This window comes from Bombus impatiens, unplaced genomic scaffold, assembly GCF_000188095.3.
Source record: "Bombus impatiens unplaced genomic scaffold, BIMP_2.2 scf_0896, whole genome shotgun sequence".
Lineage (NCBI taxonomy): Eukaryota > Metazoa > Arthropoda > Insecta > Hymenoptera > Apidae > Bombus > Bombus impatiens.
This window is the reverse complement of record NT_177315.1, coordinates 315,960-335,069: the sequence shown is the minus strand read 5'-3', so window position 1 is coordinate 335,069 and position 19,110 is coordinate 315,960. Positions and strand designations below refer to the sequence as shown.

The 19,110-nt window shown below is 35.5% G+C and overlaps 2 protein-coding genes and 1 long non-coding RNA gene across 5 annotated transcripts in view; 2 read left to right on the top strand and 1 right to left on the bottom strand.

Moving 5' to 3' along the window:
- Positions 1-4,398: 4,398 nt before the first annotated feature.
- On the top strand, positions 4,399-7,931 carry LOC100746427 (aminoacylase-1). 3 transcript variants are annotated; one of them, XM_033323294.1, is made up of 6 exons: positions 4,399-4,559; positions 5,474-5,643; positions 5,985-6,488; positions 6,615-6,641; positions 6,733-7,023; positions 7,110-7,858. In XM_033323294.1, exons 1-6 carry the CDS (start codon positions 4,463-4,465, stop codon positions 7,251-7,253), a joined length of 1,233 nt encoding a protein of 410 aa, XP_033179185.1. In that variant the 5' UTR covers positions 4,399-4,462; the 3' UTR covers positions 7,254-7,858. The 3 variants fall into 3 exon arrangements, with proteins under 3 accessions (XP_033179185.1, XP_003492928.1, XP_033179186.1); XM_033323295.1 differs by lacking the exon at positions 4,399-4,559 and adding an exon at positions 4,845-5,093 and having other exon boundaries at positions 7,110-7,931; XM_003492880.4 differs by lacking the exon at positions 6,615-6,641 and having other exon boundaries at positions 4,400-4,559.
- Positions 7,932-8,106: 175 nt separating this feature from the next.
- LOC112213639 lies at positions 8,107-8,437 on the bottom strand. The gene is made up of 2 exons (XR_002947531.2): positions 8,294-8,437; positions 8,107-8,231 (listed from the first exon to the last, which is right to left on the bottom strand). It is a non-coding gene; the product is annotated as an uncharacterized LOC112213639 (long non-coding RNA).
- LOC100748977 (putative uncharacterized protein DDB_G0270496) overlaps positions 8,401-19,110 on the top strand; it is a 31,762-nt gene continuing 21,052 nt past the window's right edge. Inside the window, exon 1 of the mRNA XM_003492901.4 lies at positions 8,401-9,115. The gene's annotated coding sequence lies outside the window, so the exon portion shown is untranslated. The remainder of the gene's footprint in view (positions 9,116-19,110) is intronic.

Here is a 19,110-nt window from a genome sequence, read left to right as displayed (position 1 = left end):
TTCTTTTTTTTTTTTTTTTTTTTTTTTTTTTTTTTTTTTTTTTTTTTAATAGAAAGAACAAAAAGAAAGGAGTATCGGCATGATCGGAATTTTAGGAAAAGTAAATAATAAATTGAAGTGATGATATCACTGTACAGTGCCAGGTTTATTATCGGACAATTGGAATTTTCGCTTTTTAATTCCATTGTGACAATAATGTCGATTCTATAGGAAGGAAACAGGCCTGTTTAGGGTAAAATTGTACAGGCCCTAGACTGAATGTTCCTACGTATCGATTTCGTCACTCTGTACCTCCTGCTAAGAGTCTGACACGTCTTTTCTTTTAAGAATTGTTCTTTTGCGCTCAAATTTTCTAATTTCTCTTCATTGTTTTTCCATAACACGATCGACAGTACAACATGTTTTTAGTTGATACTGAGAGGCGTCTCCGCGACAAATAACCTTTTATTTGATGATCCGTGGAAGTCCTGAAACTGAACATTCATTCTGAAGTACAAAGCTCTTTAAGAGGCGATTTAGAGAAAGAATGTATAAAAGAGAGAAAGAGTGGGAGAGAAAGAGAGAGAGAGGGAGAGAGAGAGAGAGAGAGAGAGAGAGAGAGAGAGGAAGAGAATATAAGCTGCAGTAAGAAAAAAGAAATTAGTATGACAGGAGAATCGTAAGCTATTTTTTGTAAATGAAAAAGTGAGAAAACGAATTAACGAATACATAGGTAGAGTGCGTCTTTTTCGTTCGCGAAATTTGTAAATTGTTCTAATTGTTCTATACGCGTATTCTAAAAAAGATATCTAATTTTTTGTTTTTCAAAAGATTTATTTATTTGTGTTGTAAATCTATTTTCGTTATTTTCTTTTCTTCCTTTTTAGTCCGGTGATCATTAATTTTGCTGTATTTTTATTTGACGAATGTAAATGGTACATTTGATTAAGGACAATTCTCCCAGTGTACACAGCGAGCGGTGTAATTTAAGATTAGCGTGTTGTACAAAGATTTCATATCGGAATTCTCGCGTATTTGTCGTGTGTACATATATATATATTAAATACGTTAATTAATTACAATTTCTTATTGGGAGTTCCTCGTTGTAATATGAGTTATAACTGTCCGGCTTTTGTATATTTCGCAGATTTTAGACTCATGGTTAACATTCTACCCAAAAGAAATACACACAACGAATTACTTTTCTCGATCGAAGGGAAAATTTCTAGCTGAAAAGAGTTTAAACTTTGCTGAATCTGAAGGCCATAAATATTTCTTACTTTCCGCTGATCTTTTCCCATGTGCAACAACAATTATAAACATCATAGGATATAGGAAGCAATTATCGAATCAAACATTAAACACAGTACTAGAGAAAGAGAAGCATTTTGATCGATATACTTGATGTTTAAAGAACTGACCTAGAAAACTTTTCGAGGTAACTAAATTTTACTTATTCGCACAGAGACAAAGAAAAATAAAGTATTTTCTAATAACGAAGATGTGAGATGTTATGTACAATTTAAGATTTCGATAACAACGTTTCGGATAAATGAAAAATATATTTAATACTTATACATACATATAGTTCCTCGAAGAGTTTTCACGAGCCAACAGATCGATCTGTTTATCACTTTTTTATGTATTCATTCAGTTTCAAACGAATAGTCAAAAAGTGATCACAATTGGTAAATTTATGTAGTTACAAAAATTGCGAGGTTTTAGCAAACGACAAAGCCACGTTTTACTGTTGTAACATGCTTAAAACACAAATTTTTAAACACGACATTAAAGTTTAGAGAGATCTGTAACTAGGGAATAAGATATTAAAAAAACGGAATACAGAAGAGTGAATTTTACTGAAATCCCTATGCATTCTATGGATTTCGCTAGTAATAGAAAAAATATAAAACTACAGTGTACGAGTTCTTCAACTACTTACTAACTTGTGTTTATTTGACTGCAGATTTTATTTAAAAAAAAAAAAAAAAAAGAAAACAAAAGAGAAGGAGCATAAACAAAATAATGACATGGAAAAATACTTGCAGTTCGAGAAAAAAGGCTATGGGGAGAGCTAAACGAGCGATATTTTTGGCATTTGGTATTCCTTTATACTTTAGCCGATATTTTGTAATAAACATGTATACTAGTGTAAGTTACTTGCGTTAACCAGGTGCGAATGCGAGATAAGGGTGTGTATAGCTTTATGTTCAATCACCTGGTTGGCAGTATTGTGAAACTTGTACATACTTTTGTAAGATAAATTTAAGTATGAACGTCTCCTTTGAGATCTTTCGAAAGAAAAAGAAGAAGAACATCTATTAAGAGGCGAGTGGAAAAATCCACGTAAAACAGAGAACGGCAATTGAAAGGAAAAGTAACAAAGATCGAAGAATGATAATGAAATTGCTTTTTGCGATTACACATACGTTCAGCTTTGTAATGTATTCTATTCGTTGTATAATTCTCTCTCTGATTGCTCTAACCTATCTGTATAATGGACATTCTGATAAAGTGACAAAGGCGTTCTGTTGCTACGTATAAAGATATAAGTAAGCCGTGTTATAGAGATGAGAAGACAAGAAACTTAGTAAAAAAACTCGTTAGTACAATAGTTTCAATGTTGTAAATAAAACAGATCAGTAGTGATGATTATTATTATTATTATTATTATTATTATTATATTATTATTATTATTATTATATGTACATATATATATATACACACACATATATATATATACATATACATATATATATATAAAAGAGAAAGTTCGTCTCTATAATTATACCTGAACACATAATTTTTTTATTTGCAATTCATTGTTACATGTATGTGCCTAGTTATTAGCCACGTTGCAGTATATTCTACATTGTATAATAATTTAATTCATACTATCGATTATTGGATGTAACAAGCTCTCCGATATCAACCTCTATATGAATATAATATTATGGCGTAACGTGTAAAGAGCTCATATTTAGGCATACATGAAATTTAATAAATCGGAATACATTTTACGAATTAACAAGTCTTAACGATCTCTTTCCATTCGTATCAACCTTGATCTCTCGTATCCTCCATCGTATCCACGTGTATTCAAAAGTTTGTTTTTCGGTCATCATCTTTATTCATTTGGTCCGTTATCTGATAATGAAATCAACCGTCGTATACGTACAGTGGCTTACAAAAATACTGAGATATATAGAACTAGAATTACTATTGCAGAAAATTTTGATGAGTATATCATGTCCATTACACGGAACTTTTGGAAATTTCATTAGCATTATCATGAAACATGACTATGGTATTTATAACAATAAAATTTCAAACCAATCCGAAGATGTACTTAGAAATTACGAGACATCTATTGCAAACATAAACTTAATGAAATATTATTATACAGTATGAATAGCAGTCTTAAATATACAAATAGCGTTAAAGATCGTCTCCTTATATATTCTGGCTTATAGCGAATTGTATGCTTGATTTATATAGTGTAATGTATGCTTCCAATAAATAGTTCGATCCTTTTTAAATTTAACCAATATAATTACGATAATAACGTTTCTCGTTATAATAATAATGAAATTTCAAAATGTTTTGTAAGATATATAGGTAAAAAGTTTCTAGAAGTATTCGAATACTTTGGTGAGCTACTGTACATGTACGTTACATAAGTATTTGGACACTTCCAGATTATTACAAACATACATCAAATAAAGCTCTGTAATCTAATTTTCATCTCTGATTTTATTTCAGATAACTATATACGATTTAGTAGATATTGATAAAAAAGATAGTTTATATTAATTGACATAAATAAGAAAGCGATAATTAAATGTGGATGAAAATTGCTTTTACGAAAACACCTAAGGTAATTGACTTTAAGTGTATCTATACAATGTTGATATGTTAAAATAATTGGAATACAAATGTGTTTCCAACTACATTTCAAAATTCTATAGATTTTAAAAAGTGTCAGCTATTTATTAGAGATAAATATGAAACCCGATTGATACAAGTATATTCCTTGATTTAATTTTAATTTAGCAAAACACTTGTTCCCATTTACGCCACAAACTAAAGAATTAATAGTGAAGAAACATTCTTCTACCGTAATATTCCAAATATAGTAAAAATATCGATGTTCTGATTCAATTGTATCGAGTGTCCAAATTTCATATGTACGATATTATACATCAACTGTTGTCAGATGATTTATCTCAAAAACTTTCCGCACAGAAAGGACGTCCTCATTGATCAAACAAAGTATTTTCGTTTTCTAATCTTATCTATTTTTTCAAAGAAACACTTGCGAACCCGCCATTCCTGTCCACGCGTTTCGATTGATCGAGTTTTGTTTACGTCACTAGCGATAATCACCGGCAATTGGCCGAGACAAGCGGCAGGCGTCTGCTATGAGTGCTAGGTATGACAGTCGACTAAGCGGCATCCGACGCGACGATCAGCAGACGGCACAATGTCTTCGTCCTCGCAAGCTCAGCTGAACGCAACAGCTGTAGAGAATTTTCGCGAATATTTGCGGATACCTTCTGTCCAACCGAACATCAATTACGGTAAGCAATTTTACATATTCGATCTCTAATTGTATTTTCCTGATTTATTTCCCACGATAAACAACGCGAATACTCTTTCAGTCATCACGCGTGTACCTTAAGCACGTACGGTCATGTAAAAATTATGCACGCATATTGTGTGCCGGGATACGGACTCCGTCATTTCCTTGTTAAACAAATTACGCATTTCTGGTGTACTACAGAATTTCTAGATTTTCATGTTAAATCCTTCGCGTTAATTCACGATGCTCGCACGTTTTCACATGGGGACAGGATGGATCTGCCAGTTAGCCCAACCAACCCAACTTCGAAGCGTCGGAGACGCTATCCAGCCATTGCATGCCCCACCCTGTGTGGAATGTTATTTCTACCTCTGTATCTTTTTATTCAACTGACGGTGTGCCTCTAGACTTTTGTAAAATCATCTCCGAACTTCTGTTTTACTTTCCGACAAAAATTTGAAATTTAGCTTGGATGAATTTGGCTGGGTATGATCATTACGCAAGTACGATTCGTGACTGACCTAAATTACACGTAATTAGAAATTCTTTTTAATTCTCGTATTGAATTGTTTGTTTTTTATGTCTGTTCAATCTAATTCAGTTTACCGACGATAACGAATCGTCGGAATGATGATTGCGCTGTAAATATTGGGTTTTATAATTTATCAAAGCAGTTACGTCAAGAGTAATTAACTGTTTGTATCTTCGTAAATCTCTTCGTCAGAAATGTCGATCATAGTGAAAGATAAGATAATTTTGTTTATTACAAACAAAATAAGATAACCGATATGTAAAAGAATTTCAGAAATTCTTGCTCCAGTTTTAAATAATAGGATGATTTGATATCTTTGTGTTAAATATAGATATATGATATTAATTAATTGATACTAATTCAAATCTTTCATTTCGCAGATGATTGTGTTGCATTCCTTCGGAAACAGGCAGAATCTCTCAATTTACCTATTAAAGTATATCATGTCCAGGCGAATAAACCAATTGTTGTCATAACGTGGATAGGAACAGAACCAGCAAAACCAGCTATTCTACTAAATAGTCACATGGATGTTGTACCTGTATTTGAAGTACGTATGGTAACATAAATGTGTAAATTTTTAATTTCTCAGAATTCTGTTATTCCATTCGTATGATCTGCAAAGCGATTGACTTTTGTTTGGTATTTTATAAGTAAACAAGTATTTACGTTACCAAACCTTTCACTACCACAAAGTGGTTTTTGGTCTATCTTATGGTATGAAAAACATATTTATATGATATGAGTAACGTATTGAAAAAGTTGTAAACATCAGTGCATCAACCTTGAGGGAACATATGCCGGTACAGTGAACTAATACCAGACCTGAGAAATTAATATTAAAGAAAAAACCTAAATGAATAAATATAATTAACAAATAAAACTTTTCAGGATAAATGGACCTATGCACCTTTTAGTGCTCATATGGATGAAAAAGGAAACATTTATGCTCGTGGTAGCCAGGACATGAAATGTGTTGGAATTCAATATTTAGAAGCAATTCGTCGTTTAAAACTTGCTAAACAACATTTTAAGAGAACTATCCATATCTCCTTTGTACCTGATGAAGAAATAGGAGGAGATCTTGGCATGAAAGATTTTGTACGTACCAAGGACTTCAAAGAGTTAAATATTGGTTTCTCTCTGGATGAAGGTGTAGCTTCGCCCGAAGAATATTTTTATATGTTTTATGGTGAAAGAGCAATTTGGCATGTCGAAGTAGAATGTAAGGGTACTCCTGGTCATGGATCCATTTTACATGATAATACAGCTGGTGAAAAAATAAGAATTATAATTGATCGTTTTATGGACTACAGAGTTCAAGAGAAAGAAAAATTGAAAGATTCAAAAGTACGGCTTGGCGATGTTACAACCATAAACTTAACGCAACTGAAGGTATATAGTTTTGGGGGATTTATTGCTTAGCTTATATTTTATCATTCACATTATAATTTTATTTATTCATGCTTTTATCTTATATTTTGAAGAAGCAAAATTAATTTGTGTTTTAAATATTACATGTCTGCGCGTTTAGGAAAATATTACACAGTGAGTCAGTTTTTTAAATTTTGATGTTTAAAAACAACGAAGTAGAATATTCCGTGTTGTACTAATAATGGAAAAATATAATTTGTTTCAGGGTGGCGTGCAAACAAACGTAGTACCTACTTCGTTGACGGCAATTTTTGATATTCGAATTGAGCCTTCCGTCGATCACACCGAGTTCGAAGCTATGATCAAAAGATGGTGTGAGGAAGCTGGTGCCGATGTTACGTATTCGTTCGAACAAAAAGATCCCAAGATCGAGAACACAAAGATAGACGATTCTAATCCCTTCTGGATCGCTTTTAAAAAAGCTTGTGACGATCTTAAAATAAAGTTGCAAATAGGAATCTTTCCAGGCGGAACAGACAGTCGCTATATAAGACAGGTAAATATCCCTTCTATTAACTTTTTCTTGGTATAAAACGGTAAACGATACGATGATGCGTTTTAAAAGTCCGTTTTCTACTTCAGGTTGGAATACCTTCCATTGGTTTTTCACCCATGAATAAAACGAAAATACTTCTTCACGATCACGATGAATATCTTAACAAAGATATATTCTTAAAGGGCATTGATATATATATGAAAATAATACCAGCAGTAGCAAATATCTAACCAGATGATATTAAGTCTCTAACATCACACGCTTTTTAAAATTGTGTACCTTTATTTCAAATACCAAAGTCAAAAATTAAGATTAATAATAGGAGTTAGGAAGAAGTGCAGAAGTTTACTAACGTTCCTGAACGAACGAAACATAGTGCAATAATTCATAAAGATTTAGAAAGTTATATATGTTTCAAATATTTATATTTGTTACACAAATATGTTTTTATTATTATCAAGTTGTTATTAATTGAAAGATTTATAGAAAGCCATAACTGTCTAGTGGAAGTAAATGTATTTACACGCATTTGGTCTCGATGATTAAGGAATAACTTGGAACAAGACTGAGAGAATGTAGAAAAATGAACAAATGATTTAGGAACGAAGTGCGTCGTTGAAGAGTAACAAAAAGAAGGTCTCATCGAGAGGAACAAAACACAACAGTCAAATCATTCTGAATCAGGTATTGGGAAATGCATTTATCAATCTCTCTAGTGAACTAACTGAAATCAGAATATGTTATTCAGTGTACGAAAACAATCGATACTATTTTTTTAAGTACAAGTTATGTTGTAAAAGATCAAGTACCTTACTAAAACAACGAATATGTTTTATTTTTGACTGTATAATTGTACGTAGCAGCATTTGAGACCATAGAATTTAATGTTCCTTATTATCTGCAAAGCGTAGAATTGCTGAAAAAAATTTTATATACATATATTATGTATACATAATGCACATATATACACAAATGTTTAAGTAATTAAATATATTTTATATAAACCATGACAAAAACTATGTCTATGGTAATTATATATTTTTATGCACAATACAACAAATATATTTCTTCTTTTTCTTCTGTGCTTTATATCGCATTGACTGCGGGATCATTAACGACTCTTAAATATATGTATTTATTTAAAAAAAGTAGATATAACAAAGCTATTGATCTCGATGGGCTAAAGAATTAATATTTTGCCCAAAATTCTGCAACAAATTAATCATATTGATATACGTTAGTATTATATTTAATTCGATACAGTGCGTACAAATCTGTTTCACAGGGTAACGTTGACTTATGTTTTTCCACATAAAGTCGATAAATATGTATGCGTGTGTGTATATTCCCGCCATTATTGCTATGGTTCATTCTTGACGGGACTGCCGCGCTCCCCTCCCAATTAGAACGATGGACTCGTCCAATGTTTTCGATTTACTGTCACGAATGATTTTCGCGTTTCCAGCATAAATTGTAAAATATTTTACATTTAAGGAATGATAAAAAATATTAAGATTTTTTTAAGTCGCACATGAAATTAAAACATATCGAAATATAACGAGAGTGAATGATTTTCTGTGCATTGTTTGGATTCGGCCATTTTGAAGTGGGGAAGGTAAGGGAGAAGTCGTACAATTGTTGCCATTCTTAACGCGGATACTGCAGTGTCTATTGATTGATTGTCGATTTAACGAATAATTATTAGTAAAAAATTATTACATTTAATAGAGATAATATTTCTGTAAAAAAAAATAGAAAAGAAAATTCCCTGGTGCGTATCCCTTTGTCAGCCATGTGCATAAGTACATCGTTTAAAATGTCCTCGCAACCCGTAGTGAACAGCCAATAAGGAGAGGGCGGCAAAGCCACGTGACTGCGGCCGGCCAATCGTCAGGACGAGATTTGAAATCGTGCGTGGTCTTTGTTCACGAGCCTCCCGTCAACGTTACTTCAGTTCCGTAAAGGGGGTCTTGTGTCGGTGTCCGTTTATACATGGTCGCTGCCAAAAATCGCATAATTCTCTTGTAAATATATGTGTGAAAGTGGTGCTTGCCCGCGAGGACGACGTGCTTTAAGGATTGTCAAACACACGGTAGGTCTAGTTACGCTTTATTTACGTGCCGTTCACGCAAGCCTCAACGAAAAATTATGAAAAAATATTTCGTCTTAGCCGGCCCGCCGAGCCATTCTAGCTTTCGAGTGTCAAGGTACAAGGGGGCAGTCATGATGCTTTCAACTCTAATTTTTTTTTCTACCTTTCTTCCTACACAGAGTTTATCGAGTATTACGATACATCTATGTTTACGTTCGTGTTTGCACACTACTGTTAATAGCAGCGGATTAATCTGTCAGTAATTGAGCGGTTCGACGATACTTTTTTCTTCTTTTTTTGCCCCTGCGCGTTGCCGGTATTTTTAGACCGCTTGGACACGATAAATTCACGATCGGCCACGAGATTCATACATTTGCCGCGCTCCGCCGATTCGATAGCGTAGGCGGCCGTGAGCACATCACCATAGCAATTATTTATCAAGCGTACAACGCTTCGTAAAAAATAAACAATCGGTTGGCTGGCTCGTGTGTCAAATCGAACTGAATGAGTGATTCATCGTAAGCAGAATGGACCTCGACGTAACTTTCGGCGGGAAGAGAGTGAGTGTATTACCGGGAAACCTCACTGATATAACATGTATTTCCGGTGATGAAAGCCATTGTTTTGCCGCTCAATGCACTCCGTGCAATGTCACGTTTGCACTCGTACGACGAATCGTCATTTTGATTCGGGGTCGTGTTCGTCAGCGACGAGAGAGGGAATAATTATTGTGCACAAAAATTATTTTCGTACTAGTATTTTCTTCTTTTTGATAAATCATTTTTAGCGAAAAGAATTAATTTGTAAGTAATTTACGATATTCGTGTCCACATAAATTATGGATTTCTACTTGCACATCAAATTAAAATCTTATACCGCTTACTGCTTTAATCGACGTTTGCATGTTGCACAATGTCGTTTTACGTATGTGTCATCAAAAAAGAATTACCATCAAAGATGGCGAAAGATTAACAAATTAAGCGATTTACACAGTGTTTATCGAGACTTATTGATTCGTGGTTAAAAAGCTTATTATAACGAAGTTATTTTTTTTTTATTAACGTTGGTTGCAGTCTACGCTTAAAATAATTAACGAAGCTAGCCGAAAGTTTCCCTCGACTTGGCGGCAAGTAATCAATAACAGGAGTAGCAATTAAAAGCCCTCGTTTTCAATTGGGATTAGAAGGATCTATGGGAAATAATTTATTGATTTTAAAGCAAAAAAGATTTACACGATGTTATTAAGAATGTATAATGAATTAATTATAATGTTAGTAAATATTCGTAACGGTATAGTATCATTCGTAGAAGATTTATTGGTTTTTGTCGAATCGCGGTCTCAGAAAAGGAGATTTTTTGAAAATATTGCGAATAACGAGTAGTAGGGAGGGCCCCTCGAGCACTTTCAAGCCTCACCGCCACGAAAGCTATTGACCGTGGGAACCTTCTCGGAACTCTACCCCTCGCCATATGCCCACCGCAGGAAATATCCTACAGGCTCGACCGAAATTTACCTCGCCATGTTTCGTGTTCACGAGTTATTATTATTTGTCACTGAGAAGAGTTCCTTCGTCAATACATTTTTTTTTCATTTAATATTTTTTCTTCTGCATTACGCTAAAGAAAGTTGTTTCTTGGCAATTGAATCGATGCCATGACCGTGTGCTGCCCGTTTTCATGCCCTTTCCTTTCTTTTTTTATTTTTCCTTTATTTATTATTTATTATTATTTTTCCAAAAGTACAATTACGCTTAATATCGATTCACTTATTTTAATTTATTATTTTATTTTCTAATATATGTAGCGAAACAAGCATTTTTACAAGCTCGAAATTAGATACGTCATAAATAAATGGGAGTCCGTTTTCGTCAGTTACTAAAAACATTGTAGTTACACGTTTCAATGATTTTTTGCCTCGTTTTCTTCTATTTACCGAAGGATCGTTGGAGATGAACATTTGATTCGCACCATTGTTTAGAAACGAAACTGAGAGAGTGCCTCTAGGACGCGTTAGAAAGTTGTTTTAAAAGATGTGAAAAGATAACCGTAAAAAAAATTACTGTTTCATGCGATGCTTATAACCTCGCTTCTCCTACGGTTATCAAGCAGAACTCTCCCGTAACGTAATTTTTCGAAACAACGATAACGCGATGAATTTTGCTTCACACGTTTTAGTAAACAGTAGAAAATACTATCAAATTGAAGAGTGTTTATTCGTTCGCACATGTTTTCATTTTCATGGTGGCTCCGTCTGGTTTGTTACGGTTAAATCTAATCGAGATCAAGAATCGATTTTGCGCTCCCGTACTACAACACGCAACAACTTGTAGCTTACGTATGTTCGGGGAAATTCGCTTTGCCGAATGCAGATTGCGTGCCATTCGTAGCAACACGCGAAATCTTTCAAGAAACTGAATCGGTTCTCTTGGTGAAAGCAAAATGATTCGAATAGAAGGAGCACTTCGGTCGAATTTATTTCATGCTTAAAGTTTTTATCGAAGGTGAAAAAATAACCGACGCATTTTTGAATTGTTACCGTTTTATCTTCCATGCATCAAAACTGTTTCTAAGTGGTCGAGGATATACGAAGATTACGAATGAAATAGAGCCCGTAACGATAAGCCGAGCGAGATTTTTTTCGCGCCAATTTGCCATTGGCACACGTCCACGTGTACGTGAGGTTCCCGCGTTCCATCTGTGTGTCTTTCTCCCTCTCTTTTCGTCGTCCATGTGCAATATCGTATCGAGTACCTACTACGAAATTAATTTTCCAGTTAGTGATGGGCATTTGAGTCTCAATTTCAAAACGATTCGACGTTTTTCAAGACTGTCAATATTAGAATATTAGAAATTTATTAATATACCTATAAAAATATAACATATACATTTATTTTTTTATTATTTATTTATTTAAAATTGCTGAAAGTTTTCAGAGTTTCGACAGGATTGCGAAGTTTCATGAGTACATACGCCATATCTTTTTCCGACTATTTTTATTCACACAGTATCATAAATACACGTGTTTACCTTTCTCATCTTTGTAGCTTACACATTACGAATGTATCAGTTCTTGTATAGAATGTATAGAATCTTGTCGCATAAAAACATTATTCTTATTATTTAATTACTAACTTATTTCACTTTTACTACTTATTATTATATAGAATACTACATTGATTTTAAATAGGATTTTCATTACTCGATAAATAACACGCATAACCAATAAGCCTATTGTTTTACAAATTTTTGTCCCAATCATCAGGAAACCTTTTCCATTGGCATTCTTTCGTTTCAAACCTTGTCGAGACTGAAACTTCGACTCGTAGCTGATTTGAAATTGTTTGCTACGTACACAGACCCGAAGCGATACGAGGTGTTTCTGATCCCATCAATTGCAACTCTCGCAAGCTATTTCTCAGTCTATTTCCAACTGATACACGCGCACAAAGATAGCGATAAGTTTCTTGCCATAGGATAAGAGAGAGGGTACGCTGTTCCGTTAGAGAATTACCGCGCAGAATAATCGAAGCGTTAAATCGTATTCATGAAATATTTGGTTTGTAGAAAATATTTGACGAGTAATGAAGATCGATCGATCGGTTGACAGGGATAAAAAGCTGTGTATCAGGAATCAAGAAGGAAGGCTGTGTAGTGGCTCGGTGCATTTTCAAACTGTCTTGCGGCAGGCAAGAACCGAGGCGCACCACCACTAACGACAGCTTTGTCGTGCGTTAGTGAGCGTGCACGCGCACACGGCGTCCGTGAGTGCAGACACGTTCATAGCTCTTTTGCAAACACTGGTCGGCCGGCGCGGCGCGGCGGCAGGGATATCAGATCGATACTGGGCGAAAAGCGCTGGTAGGAGAGGAGAGCACGGCTATACGTATATCTGTACGGTTGGTCCATCGCAAGATGCAGACTGCCGACTCTCTCTTTCTCTCTCTGCCTATGCGCTCGCGGATACGCCCCACCATCCTTTTAATATCAAGCAAATTCGTCGGATGCACTCTACTAATCTGCGCGTTATTTAGCATCCCGCCAGGATACACTACCGTGCATAAGCATTTACACATGTTCAGACTATTGGAATTATATAAAATATATTTGAAGTAAAGCTCGTCAATCTAATTCTCGCTTCTGATATTATTTCAGGCAATCATGTACAGGTAGAGGATATTGTTACAGATAATAGCTGTTGTTGATTAGCATAAGTAAGAAAGCAATCATCGAAGGTAGATGAAAATTGTTCCAAGTTAAGCGACCTTAAGCGTCGTGTCTGTTCAATGTTGAGATCTTAGAACGATGGATATGTATTTTCAAGCACGTTTTAAAAGCTTCTACAGATTTTATCAAGCGTCGATTATTCATTAGAGATATAAATGTAACTCGATGGATTCCTTGTTTCAGTTGCGATTTAGCCAGAACATATGGCATGCCAAGAAGTAAAGAATCGGCGGTAGAGAAATAATTCTATCATAGCGTTGAAAATATTGTGAAAATACCAATGTTTTGATTGGACTAGACCGAGCGTCTAGTTTATTATGCACGGTAGTGTACACTGGAGAAAAACAGACAGAGTGTCTTCTTCTTTTTCTTCTGTCTTCCATTTTTCTTTTTTCGTTGTTAGACACGTCGAGTTTCGACAAACAGAGAAAAAGGATTAGTTACGTTGCTCCTAAGGAGTGGGACGCTGTACGATGGAGGAGGTAAATCTTTGTAATTGCTCGATGACTCATCGTTTACATTACCGCTCTTTGTTATGGAAGATAAGTTGTATAATTACGGTATTGTAAAGTAGTATTAACGTAGGGCAGAAAAATGACAAAATGGGAATAATTCGAGTATCTCGTTTGGGAGAGGTATCGCGTCGAAGAGCAGCGAGTGACGCGCTACTCGCAAGGTAAAGTATTTCTTCCGAATAGATAAGGAAAGCGAAGATTATGTTGCTCAGGCGGAAGCGGTTCATCTTCTCGTCTCGCTATGAAGTTCCACGCGTTACTCTTTTTTTACCAGTCTGATTGACCTCGTTGGGTAATCTCTGGAGCCAAGAGGAAAAAGAAGCTAGCTGTGCTCTCGATCGTTTCAACCTTATAGCGCGAAAATCGTATCAGAAAACACGTGGCTAGATCGGCACAATCAGCATCGTACGCCTCTTACGGCTAGAAGACTTTCACGTTGTTCCACTCGATACGGAGCTTGTTTTCACGCGGATGCCTGTCCTTCGCAATTTATTTTCAAACCATGAAAATTATGTCACCGGTAACGTCGACGCTCTTCACCGTCTCGTGTCATTTGTAGTTCGTTTGTGCGTCTTTTAAATGTTTTCGTACGAGTCGCTTAATGATTTGTTTGCGACGTTTTTCTTTGTCTTCGGCGAAGCGACGATCTTTGCACATAAACAGGCTTCAGAAAATATTGGGGGAAAGTAAACAAATAAAATATTTTAGGATTATACGCTTTTCATCGATATGTTGACTATCATGATTGTAAAGTTTGAAACAAATTTGAAAATGTACATGGAATCTGTAAGATATTTACTGCAAGTATATATATTGTATGGGTCGTAAAACTGTTTAAACAGCGTATTATTTACTTGAATATTTGCCGGAGACATATCTTAATACTCGTTACATGTTTAAGGTGGTTATTCGTACCGTATACTCGCTTTTCACTGAATATATATTTGCAATAAGTATCTCGTAGTTGCTGTGTACATTTTCAGATTGAATTTCAAATTTTAACCAATACCGTGATAGTTGTTTTTAACATTGAAAAAATCTACAGAATTCATATAATATATAAATTAAAATTAAAAAGAAACGCGGTACTCTTTGTAATATTTAACAGACGAAGCAAGACATTTTTTATTTATATTCTCTCTCTGTATTTATTTTCATAAAAATTAAAGATTGCATAGACATTCGCAGTCTACTTGTTATAGTCTAATAAATATTTCGAATGTTTTATACAATGTGGACGAATTTTCTATAGTAAATGTTCACGTTTCAAATACCTTCGTGGCCCAATAACAGTAGCTTTGTATAGCGAAACAAGCTGCTGGCACTCGTATCAGTTGCTTCTCGGTGAAGCTTCTCCAATGATTCGTAATTGAGACCCGCATACGAATCATTTCCATGAACTCGAGTTTGAGTAAAACTGTTGGTTCCTCGGTTGACGAGAAAATTGTTACTTCTTCCAGTGTCATCTGACGTTGCCCTTTTCCACAGAAAATATTCTCCTCACGTTTTTCCATATACAATCACGAAGGGGATCCCATCGCTAGAGGAAATGGAAAAATTCCAACGATAATTTCCAAGGCCAAAAATTCCGATACCTGGGTTTAGGGTGTCTTTGTCAGCAGCTCATTGAGCCGTACTAACCGATCCTTCTGCTGTGACGTACCAAAAATCGAGACAACAAAGCGTACAATGTGCATTAATTATGCACAAGTTGGTAGCAGGTAATTCCTCATAGAAAGATAACAAAAGAACACGGAATAATATCTTTTCGTATGATGCTATGTTTTTGAGAAAACCGAGTCGGAAAATTTTATTTATTTATATATTTATTTATTAACAGATCAGTTTGACAAAGTTCGGCCGTGAAGACCACGACGAATGTTTTATTATGCGATACATATAATGTTGAAATATTACCTGCAAGAGATACGTTATGTCCTTTTCTATGTGGTTACGTCCCGGGACCTTTCATAAACCATAATTCATTCATATTTATTTGGACCCGCAATAATCCTAAAGAACTGTTGCAAGATTTGCCATTTCTTACTTTACTGTTAATTCCCTTAGTTGCTGGTAATAGAAATTTATAACTATTGACATTTCTTCAAATTATGTATTTGTTTGTACCAATCTTGGTGAGCCAGTCACCGGTGACCCCCATGGCATTCAACGTGTTAATTAATTAATTTATTTATACAGACTGTACAACCTTCGGTATATATCGTTAGTTACAATTGGAAGAACAGTTAGCTTGATGGTAAGAAAGTAACGTAAGCAAGGCAGAAAGTAAATGACGCTTGAAAGTGTTAGGTAGGACAAAAAAGATGGGTCTGCTCGTAGTAGAAATTAACATTTAAGACTATCATTATCAAGCCTGATCAAATAACCGGTTTCAAAGTTTCATTTTGTTCGTCTAACTTTATGTAGATTCTTATATTAACAAAAATCGAGAAATCGAGTAATCAGATAATAATAGGAATTTACATAAAGTTAGGCGAACAAAAGACATAACGATGAGCGTACAAATTTAAATTAAATTTTGACACTGGTCATGAGTAAATTCTTATATCAACAAAAATCGATTAATCAGATAATATAAGAATTTACATAAAATTAGACGAGCAAAAGACATAACGATGAGCGTACAAATTTAAATTAAATTTTCAAATTGGTCATTTGACCGCACCTGCTAAGATTAGTATCGAGATAAATAATTGGCCTATTAATACAATATCTACGATGTTACTGTTGGTACAATTTCATCGTAAAGAGTCTCTGTCGAGTATTCTTGAACTTGAATCGAAAGCAGGCAAGAACGAGTAAAAAATGTGGGTAAAAAAAATTAGAGTCTGAACGTGTTTTTTAGTTAAGAATTGCCTCACGCGTGTGATAAATTCCGAAATGTATTTTTCCCGGAAACAGAGCGTCTCCTGAACAAATTTTATCCTATATTTTTTACTTATTTTCACACATGGAAAAACGTCCTATCGATTATTTTTTTGCATTCTCGACAAATTTCCAAATTTAAATTTCTCAAAAAACCAAGCGTCATGCGAACAAATTTTATTCTATACTTTCTTCTTATTTTCTCATAAAGAATCGCCTGATACCCGTTCGTACATAAATTTCGGATCTGACCAGAAGAAACGAAAAGGAGCGCGTGATACCTGTTCGCACATTGGCCAGTGTTTTCGTTCACGTGATCTTATTTAAACTTTTTATCGGTTATGTAACCAACAGAGAGAGAGAGAAAAAGCAAGGGAGAGGAGAGGAGAGCTCGCAGAGAAGATCACCGCTTTCTCAAGCGTTTTGCCGTCGTGACCGACGTATTTCGGTAATTTCTATATTAGGAAGAAATTCGTTCGAGTCTGTTTCCTGCATATCTGATATCTTTATTAAATATTCGAAGGAATTACGATTAGGAATAGAGGAACTTTCTCGTTGAAAGGCTGGCGCGTACATCGATGGAAAGATATCGAAAAGTCGGGCGAAATCGTTTGATCGAGACAATGCGATTCGTTGGTGCATCCTTTCGCCACTCTAAGACCGATATTTGCTTATCGACCGAGGAATACTATTAACCCGTTAGCTATTTCACATTGTTTCGATGCCGCAATAAAATCTCGCATGCAAATGTTGCTCCACAAACGCTTACAAAAGCTGCGGATAATAATAGCCGTCTGCGAATCGTTTCTCTGTGAATTGCGTTTATATCCTTTTGAAATTGGTAGGCCGCGATTTATTCGCATAATAGCTCCATCAGGGTCATCGTTACACAGATGCATGGAAAGGGGGAGAGAAATTGCGTGACCTATTTGCATACAACGGCGGAGAAAGAAGAAGAAGAAAAAACGTAACGTCGTTCGATACCCCCGGGTAATCCCCGGATCGCGAACATTATCGGCGGAAGTATGGCCCGTTGAGGAAGTAGCCGGTAAGCACCGCGGCCATGGGAAAAGATCTGCCGTGAGATGTCTTGTGTTTTCACGACCGTGAAACCGACGTTCGACGTATACGTGCTTTACACGTTCCCTGTGTACGTTGAAAGGTTGAGTTGTTCTCGTGGAACGTCGTCGGAGTCGACTTCTTTTCCCTCCTCTTTGCTCTGTTCCTCGTTAGAAGCACACGGAGAAAAAATTGTCGGCGTATCACGGTAGCGAATCGGTATTTCTTCTTGGAATAATTTTCGAGTTTCGAGACGGCTACCAAGTTCACCGCGGCACTTGGCGATCGCGAATCGCGTCGCGAAACATTCGAATTTCTTCGAGTAGGATTTCATATCCCGAAAAGCTCGCGAAAGTCTCGAGGCTGTTTGTTATTTTGGTAAGTTTTGAGAGGTTGGCGTTTGAACAAGCGTTTTCAATGCTTCGATCCGAACGCTATCGTTGACAGAAGATGCTAAAGAAAGTCTGGTAAGTCGAAGACGTCGGAAATCCATTTACGCGATCATTCGTTACGACATTGATGACCTAGAAAACTTAAACGGCTTGTAGACGATCGATATACAGGGTGGTTGGTAAGTGGTGGTACAAGCGGAAAGGGGGGGAGGGATTGTACGCGAAAAAAGAAGTGGAAAATATAGAATAAAAATTTTTTTTTTCTTTAATTTTTCCATAGAGACAACGATCTACAGTGAGATCCGTTCTAACGAGACGCGATAAAGTGCACGTGTACCGAGCGAAGATTCAAAGTCGATTTTCTCGAAAACAAAGCCTCGAAGGAAAAATTGTTATTCTATATTTTCGGCTTCTTTTTTCGCGTAGAATCACCCGCTTTCCGCTTGTACCGCCAGTTACCAACCACCCTGTATACATATCGTCAATATTTCACAGAGTCTTGAAAATCTAAATAGATTTGAAATGAAAGAAAAAGGAACAGGTTTGCCGATGGTGGGGGAAAATTGGTGGAAAAATTCGTGGAAATCCTATGTGAAGTTGGTGTAGTATTTTATACAGGGTGTCCCAGTATCGATGGTACAACCGTGGAGGGCGTGATGGTATAATACATGAAAAAATAGGTGGAAAATATAGAATACTTTTTTTTTACTCGAGGCATTGTTTTCGAGAAAATCGATTTTGAATTTCCTGCGAGTACGCGTGCACTTGACTATGTCGTAGTTAAACGGATCACGATGCAAGCCATATGCTGCAAGTTTATGAATAATAATTTTTTTCGTTTTTATTTATTAAAATTACAATCAATTCTCGCATTGAGAATTTTCAGTAATTTTTCTGGCGTGGCGCATGGCGTGGCGCA

Coding starts and splice junctions, on each gene's coding strand:
- LOC100746427 (XM_033323294.1), top strand. CDS start 4,463: ATGTCTTCGTCCTCGCAAGCTCAGCTGAACGCAACAGCTGTAGAGAAT. Junction 5,644..5,984: donor ATGTTGTACCTGTATTTGAA/GTACGTATGGTA, acceptor AAAACTTTTCAG/GATAAATGGACCTATGCACC. Junction 6,489..6,614: donor TAAACTTAACGCAACTGAAG/GTATATAGTTTT, acceptor AAATATTACATG/TCTGCGCGTTTAGGAAAATA.